Genomic DNA, 8,526 nt, shown 5'->3' with positions numbered 1-8,526 from the left:
TACTCCGTATTTGGGTATAGGCTTACCACTTAAATCTTCACCCCTCTATAAAATCTAATTACAACTTGTGGGTGGTCAGATCATTTATTCATGCAACCGAGTAATATCAACATCATCGCTCAAGCAAAATACGACATGCTCCGTAGTGACAGACAATCACATTAACCCTGAGCTTATTCCTTTATGGACCTCCACAGTTGTCAAGGTGTTAAAATGCTATCCCTGATATTAACACCTTGGGTATTCATTTATTTTTACAGAGCTGACGTGACTTTTCCTTCACTGCATCATCGATTATCATGGAACGTCACTTCTGCCTCACTCCAGAGCTGCTAAAACATATTTATTATTTCTTTACGGTTTTTCTGGTTCACCTTTGTGAACCCAGTGGCTTCTGGTGAACGGCATATGGTTCATATAATTAATAACTTAACACAGGTGCACACGCGGTTGTTCCTGTAGCATGCTGTTCCAAAACATGACTCTGTAAAGAGGTGCCAAACACATCCTATACAACTGCCTTAGACAACAAGTGAAAAAAACACACAGCTTTATTGTCAGCCATGCATGAGGTGGGGATATAGAGAAAGAGTGGGATTACAGTGTACATTTTTCATGAAAGCCAACGCTTCACACACACACAAAATTTTTATGTATAACGTTCAGCTGTAGTCTGAGTGCTTGCTTATAATTTAGGATGCATCTTTATTTCTTTGTCATTAGTGTCTCCCCGGTCTGACTGTGAAGATTTCCCCGTCAGTTACGGGTCTAGAGATTCCATCCTCAGCCACAAAAACAGCTGGAAAAAACTGAAAAGAAAAAACAGACAAGAAAGGTACATACAGTATTCCAGCATGACGAAGTGATGGAGTGTGGATGAGCTCCTGAGGAAAAAAAAAATCACCTGACTCAAAACTTAGTTGTAATAAAAATCCAAATCTATAACATTAACAGATTATGAATACAAGTGTTAAATCTTACCAAGTTTTACCAAAGCTTATTATGTTAGTCAACTTTCATGTGCAACCAGACAACATTGGTATCAAAAAACTACAAATTCTTTATATTTGTCTCATCTATATGGCTAGAATTACACTGAGGTAAGCAAAGGACTGGAGATGAAAGACATCATTATTTAAAATGAGATTTGTTTATTCCAGCATCCTGAAATAATTTATGCTTGAATTGCGAGGTTGGTAGATCCACTGGAGCTCATCCACAGCTTCCAGACTAGAGTCTGTTAGCTTAATCCTATTGCAATGTACATGAATAACTATAGCATTTACTACTCTGTGTAACATGACACGTTCTCTGCAGATGACAAATCTGAGACAATTCTGAATAGTTCTTTCTATAATGATCAACGTTATTGGGTGCTTTTTACTAAAAGGAGTCAGTGGATATACAAGACACCTTTTAGATTTGTCATGTGCACAAAATGTTTTTTTTTATTAACTTAAGAATATAAATAAGTAAGTTTACTTTATTTTATTCATACTTTATTTATTTTTTTGAGTATTCAATTAATGATAACACTCAAATAAACTATAAATGCACCAAACGAGCACAAATACTCAATAGATAGATTCCTTAATTGAATTAAGTCTAAAACAAAAAACATTGTTAAAGCCGTAATAATGATATTAACGCCTGTGAAATGATGCAGTAGAAATCTATTGTCATACCTGTAAATAGACCATACACATAGAAAGCTTTATTTCCTTCTTTGGTCTGGACAATATCAGTCTGGTGTGAGTATGAAGTGATCGAAACCTAGACTTTGTCTGATCCATGAAACGTCCAGTGTGTCAATGATTTACTCTGATTAATTGTTTACAAGTCAACTCTTGCAGTGAATCACTTCTATTGGGTTTAAAATAAAAACCAATTAGAAGGCTAATTGAACTATCACTCATTATTGACTGACTAATCTGATGATATAGCTAAATAAATAAATAAATAAAAAGATTTTGCATTCTAAAGGCTTTTGAGAGTGTTGTTGTTTCTTGCTCAGGCTCAGTACAGACAGGAGCAGCACTGGCAGCAACAGTAAGAAACAGGTGACCTTGGACCTGAACGGAAGAAAAGCCATGCGCTGGTCCACGCTGCTGTGCATCCTGACAGGTGTGATAGCATACCTGATCATGGGAGCGCTGGTGCTTCACTACCTAGAGACTCCATTTGAGAAAATGAGCCACAACGAGTTTCTGAAGGAGCGACAGAAATTCCTGGACAATTATACATGCATGAGCCCTGAAGCAATCCAAAATCTGATAGAGGTACTGGGGAAAAAAGTTTTAGGTTATTCATATTAAATTACGAATGTTGATCTCATTGATCTAAGTATATCTGTGTATATATCTTAATGAAATACTCAGACTCTAAACATCAATAATACAATATATTTGTATTTCTATTTGTGTTTCAGAATTGCTTGAAATTGTTTAAAGATATATTTTGTCAAATGCTTGGTTTGATATGTTTATTCAATTTAAAATTTAACCTGCATCCACTTCCCCTGAGACTTAACTCTATAAAACACTATAAATATTAAAAACCCCATCTTATTGCTAATGCAGGGAAATAATATTTGTCAACAGTTGGGCTATTAAAGTCGTTTTATGTTAAAGTGTGCATACTACAGATTGCTTGTAAATTTTAATACTGCACATTTCATATAATTTAATTGTAGTTTATTAGTAGTGAATCATTTTGGGATGTCATCGCTCTTCCCTGCAGTTATGTCCCTAAATTGTCTTGTGCCATCATGCGTAATGAAAGACTGGCAACACTGGCAAAATAAGATTATATTTTCAGTGACCGGTTTGCTTGTTTTGGTTCCAGACAATCAGGTCTGATTCTTTGAGCAAAGAACTTTATTTTTTTCAATACATGTACTCCAATTCAAATAAATACAAATCCACCTCATGTAAAAACATTTTCACCTTTATTGCATAATTTAATTTAAATTCGTCCTGAATTGTAGTTGTTAAGTATATTACATATTATCACCAAAACAACAATATCAGGATATTTTGCTCTTTATGCTTGTATACATAATCATTTCTGAAACCCAGTATACCGGAGTACATTTTCTCTCTACTCGAGTCTAAATCCAAGCATTGTACAATTTATTTATGTGATACACCTCCCCTGTAACTATACAGAAATTATTAGCCAGTTTAACAGACATATTTAAAATATAGGTCATCCCCCATTCATCCTTATCATCAGTGATTATAGTGAACTGATTATATATTATTGTGTCGTTTATATGTATATGTTGTAGTTTTACTTATTTCCCTACAAAAGTGCACCATATCAGGTCTACTTAATAAAATGGTCAGTGAACGTAAATGCAAGGTGCAGTCACACGCAGTGTGCAAAGAAGAAGGAGTCACCTGAATTGGCAGTCAACTCTTTTTGTTACATCTAAGACATTTTCCCATAAGCTAATTAGAAAAAAAAAAACTACTAAGGTGATGGCTTATAGAATTACGTATCATTGTTAAAGTTTCAGCACATGGTTACACAGTGATGCCTTATACACAGTAATCTGATCAAGTGGAAGGAATGCCAACCTGGTGTGTACTTGGTTGCTATCTAAACATACCAGCAGTCTAAACTATTATTCTTTATGTCTCTGTAGATAGTTACAAATGCCATCGGGGTTGGTGTCGTCCCAAATAAGAATGATACGTTCAGCAGCAGCTGGGACATTGCCAGTGCTTTCTTCTTCTCTGGCACTATCATTACCACCATTGGTATGGCATTTCCAAAATGCTGCATGAACCCTGCTCCCTTTTAGCTTCCAGGCACTGGCCTGCTTCATGCATTGTATGGATTGTTCACCCTGCAAGTTCTCTATAAATATCAGGGCCTCAAATCACATAGCGTTTTCCTGTGGCTCCAGGTTATGGGAACATCTCCCCAAAGACAGAATGGGGAAAGCTGTTCTGTATCTGCTACGCCCTGGTGGGGATCCCCATGTTTGGTTTCCTGCTAGCTGGAGTAGGGGACCATTTAGGAACCGTTCTGAGGCATGCTATTGCAAAGATAGAGATGCTATTCCTGGTGAGATACTGAGGTGATGCAAGCATCACTGATTAAATTAACCTTTACATTGGCATGTATTTCATTACACATTCTATTTTCTCTAAAAAAAAAATTTGCACTTTAAATTTGCCTCCAAATTATTTGTTTCAGAAATGGAAAGTCAGTCCCACTATTGTTCGCATCATCTCTGCTGTGCTCTCCATCCTGCTGGGCTGCATACTCTTTGTCTTCGTGCCCACTCTGGTCTTCCAAGAGGTGGAAACTTGGGAACTGCTGGAATCTGCCTATTTTGTGGTCATCACCCTCACCACTGTGGGTTTTGGGGATTATGTACCAGGTATATTTCCAAGCTTCATTTTATCCATTATAATAGTTGTTCCATGATATGAAAAACTGCAATGAACTTCTCTCAAGTAAAACAAGGTAGCGAGAGCTATAGTTTCATTACAATGTTGGGGATTGTGTAATTTAAAATGGGGAAAGGATGTGTGCATAAAGGTGTTTGCTTGTTTCTCTTGCAAAGACTGAGGAAAAAATTAAAAGTATGTATCTGTTTTTTGGTATCTCAATTTTGCTCTAGTTTCACGTTTTCTGTGTGGTTTTTGGATCGTAGGTTAGATGGAATTTTGCTGAAACCCAGCAAACATGGCTTATCATATTAGTTTTACTGTGGGCATCTGACATACTGCAATGGGAAACACAACTGTTGTACTGAACAGAGTTAAAAAAAAAAAAAGGAACAGCTACAACTGCTTAGAATGAGCTGCTATACTGTATAAAATTGGATGGCTGTCTATTGTCAATTCTCAGCTTTTTATTTCAGGATTATCTTAGAAATTCATTAGATACATGTCTATAGATTAAGTAAATTGTGATAGACTCTTGAATAATTTTTTTAATGTTGTCCTACTACTTCAAAACTTATAGTCATGAACCTATCAGGAGACTGATGCTTATTTCTTGCTTTATTCCTCTCTGGAGGACGATGAGGATATCTACAGCTAGCCCTTTAGTGGTAAGCTGTTGGCATGATTAGCCTTGTTCAAGTCATTTAACTACTTCAAACCTTTTGCTTAGGTAGTACAGTGGAGGAGAGCATGGCACACTGGTATAAACCTCTGGTGTGGTTCTGGATCCTAATTGGACTGGCTTACTTTGCCTCCATCCTCACTATGATTGGGAACTGGCTACGAGTCCTGTCCAGAAAAACCCGTGCTGAGGTAAGTTATAGAAAGAACCGGTCTTGTTGGCCGATGCCTTTCAGTTTTGTAATTACCTGCCTGCACGGACATCTCATTACTTCATTTTAGAGATTGTGTTAATCATTTTAATAAGAATGGTAGATTATGTTATATTGAATTTTATGGCGAATTAAATTTGAACTTTTTTGAAAACAATTGGAATTCTTTAAAGATAAATAGCAATATTCGACAAATATTCACCACCCTGAACTTTTCTAGATTATCTAGTGTTACATACTGGAACCTATGGACTAGCCCAATAAAACTGGAGTGCGGGAAAAATCAATATAATATGCAAACGTGTTTACTTTTTTGTATTAAAAAATGTTTGGGATTGCAGACGTGATCCCCTCTTTACCTGATCACTAGGGCTTGTTGACTAAGTTGTGGTTGTGCCACATTCTTTCTATTTTTAATTAATGGATTTAAAAGTGCTCCATCGGACATGCAAAGTCTGAGATATTGCTTATAAACAAATCCTGACTGATTTTTGTCCCAGGCTGGTTTTGATCCTTAGTTCCTTAGTCTTCATGATGCTGTGATTCATATTGAGAACATTTGACACTTGCAATGCAGATGGACTTCATTTAACTAATTATGTGACATTTAATTTCTACTGGTTATGTGATTTTTAATGGCAACTGGCCAATTTTGACAAGAAACTGGCTTTTAATGGACTGCATCCAAATCAATCTGACTCAAAACTATATTGACTACTGTCTTCATAGAATAAAAACAATGCATCTGTAAATTTTCCTCTTTCCCAGATGGAAGGTCTAAGAGCCCACGCCACGGACTGGACCCAGAACATCCAGAACATGTCTGTGGACTTCCGTATCTCTGGCAAACTTGACGACCCGTTTAAGCGCAGGCGGCGAAAACGTCATCATCATAGCCGTAGTCACAGAACCGACCAAAGTGTTCCAGGAATTAACGGTCCAGAAGAAAGGAGGAGACAAGAAGACAGATATTATGATGATCAATCCGCATCTGGATCCTCCTCATACTCATATACATCCAATGAATCATACTCGGAATCTGAGACAAACTCAGAGGAAACCCAGACGGAGCAGGTGCCAGAAATTGATCGGAGAAAAGAAAAAACAGACCCCACATTCTCACAACCATTGGATTACTTTGGAGAAAATCTGGCCTATATTGATGAGTCTTCAGATGCTGTTAGTGGGAAGCTTCACCTGGACCCACTCCTGGACAGGTCTGAAGCCAAAATGGCTGCACTGCACAAGGCTAAGAGAAGACATCCAAGGAGACAAGCACGGAAGAAAACACCCAAAACTAGCCCTTCCAAGCAGCACCACACAGCACCCAATGGAGGAATTCTAATAACACCACCTAATAACACCCCTCCTGCGTCACCACATTAACTCCACCTTAACTCACAAGGCATCTAAAGCGAGGGAAAATTCCTCTCTCAGAAGTGCATTTTAGGGAGAGTTGGAAAGACTTTACTAGTTTACACTTCCTCTGTTGTTAATGTCTTCATGTCTGATTTAGTACTACATGGACAGAAGCATGTGTCTGATGACACTGGGTGGGAGAGACATAAAAACACCAAAGCAAAGCTCTTAGCTCCATCTTATGGCTGCTCTTAAAGCTGCAGCTGGATTGCCTGTGTAATAAGTTTGAGCACTTTCGGTTCTTTTTATAGTGGCCTTCAACCTGCTTTTTTGCTCTTTACAGTAATTCCTTGATTAAACCAAACTGGTTGTACTACAAACCCAAACATTCTCTGACATTCTGATGCTTCTTACTGATCCAGGATTTCGGCCTGTGTGCCTTTTGCATATCAATGCTTTTCTTTTCACGTTGGATCCTTTATACAAGGTACCCATGTGCACTTTATGAAGACAACGTTTTTGATAAATAAATATGTGAACCTCTAGGCTAATGGGTTACTAGAGTCAATGTGATTTTTCACTGACAAAGAAAGAAAGAAAGAAAGAAAGAAAGAAAGAAAGAAAGAAAGAAAGAAAGAAAGAAAGAAAGAACAATTAAGTAGTCACAAACATGATTAAAGCTTCCAAATGGAATTGTTGTGCTTCCATCAGCCAACCGCGGACACCAGTGGAAAAAAATGCCTCTTGTGTAGATGGATGACTGTTGGTTCCCTTGGAGTATATACACAAATTGTTGCTTTGTACAAAACAAATCGCACATGTCATGTCAACAGCAAACCCTCATCTTAGCACGGCAAGCAGAACTTCTGAGGCACTGAACTGTGGCTGACCCTGAGCCCTGACTGCAGCTAGGAAATACAAAGAAAAATGTTGACTGTATAAATGTGTATAATAATGAGAGTACAGTTTGTCTTTCTTTTTCGAACGACCAATACATCAATCCTACTGAAAAGCTGTGCATTCTTTAAAAGGCTGTTCAAGCAAGGATGCCCTAAAAAAGCAAGAACTTTGAAGCCGTGTGATTCCTTTTTACCATGGCTCTGTTAACGTCTTGACTCTGTTTGGTCAGTAAGCTTTGATTTTAATTTCAACACATCGCAGATTTACATTAATCCACTCATTCTAATATGTTATCCTTCTATAGCAACAACTTACAAAGGGGCTTCCAGATATAGCTTTTCAAAAATGTTTACCTAGCATTTTTTCGAAGGAGTCCCCAGTATCAGAGAATTGCCACATAATTTAAAGGTAAATCTGAACCTTTAAGTTGTTTAACAAGACTTCAGGAAAGAGGACTATGCAGTTACTTCTGTGATAGACAAGTTGTTGTTTTTTTTTTTGTCTTATTACCCTAATATCTGTCTATATAAGGTACACATTGTATGTTTTATCCATTTGTAGTTCTATAATGCTGTGAATTGCTTTATAACTTAGACTGTAAGAGTCACTATAATAACGTAAAGACATTTCAACTCTAAATGGATAAAACGTGCAATGTGTCATATAAAAAAAAGAAAATATTGTTAGTGTTGGCAAACTTTTTGTTGTATAAGAGGAATAAAACACATGCTGTCAGAGGAAAATACTCCACTTTAGGGTGCTAAGGCATCACATCACTTTTTCCCTATAGCTAACAACATTTCCTATAGCTATAATGTTTCATTCCTTACTAATACTTGACTTATAGTTTTTCCAGTAACCTTTACATCACATTAAGAGCCATATACAGTATGCAGCAAGCCTTATCAAAAGCCTTATTTATTTATTACATCAGAAATTAATATGATGAACTGAAAGTTTAATAAACAAGA

General features: G+C 37.0%; 1 protein-coding gene across 1 annotated transcript; it reads left to right on the top strand.

Moving 5' to 3' along the window:
- Nucleotides 1–711: 711 nt before the first annotated feature.
- LOC132859956 (potassium channel subfamily K member 4) lies at nucleotides 712–7,289 on the top strand. Its single transcript, XM_060890960.1, has 7 exons — nucleotides 712–835; nucleotides 2,015–2,279; nucleotides 3,650–3,764; nucleotides 3,914–4,074; nucleotides 4,207–4,393; nucleotides 5,134–5,276; nucleotides 6,065–7,289. Exons 2-7 carry the CDS (start codon nucleotides 2,091–2,093, stop codon nucleotides 6,680–6,682), a joined length of 1,413 nt encoding a protein of 470 aa, XP_060746943.1. The 5' UTR covers nucleotides 712–835; nucleotides 2,015–2,090; the 3' UTR covers nucleotides 6,683–7,289.
- The last annotated feature ends 1,237 nt before the right edge of the window (nucleotides 7,290–8,526 follow it).

The sequence above is a fragment of the Tachysurus vachellii genome, chromosome 17, assembly GCF_030014155.1.
Source record: "Tachysurus vachellii isolate PV-2020 chromosome 17, HZAU_Pvac_v1, whole genome shotgun sequence".
Lineage (NCBI taxonomy): Eukaryota > Metazoa > Chordata > Actinopteri > Siluriformes > Bagridae > Tachysurus > Tachysurus vachellii.
This window is presented reverse-complemented; position numbering and strand designations above follow the sequence as displayed.

What these genes read in the sequence shown, in the direction of transcription:
- LOC132859956 (XM_060890960.1), top strand. Translation starts at nt 2,091, where the DNA reads ATGCGCTGGTCCACGCTGCTGTGCATCCTGACAGGTGTGATAGCATAC. An exon ending in CACTATCATTACCACCATTG is followed by an intron (nt 3,765 to 3,913) that starts GTATGGCATTTC and finishes CTGTGGCTCCAG; the next exon opens with GTTATGGGAACATCTCCCCA. An exon ending in AGATAGAGATGCTATTCCTG is followed by an intron (nt 4,075 to 4,206) that starts GTGAGATACTGA and finishes TATTTGTTTCAG; the next exon opens with AAATGGAAAGTCAGTCCCAC.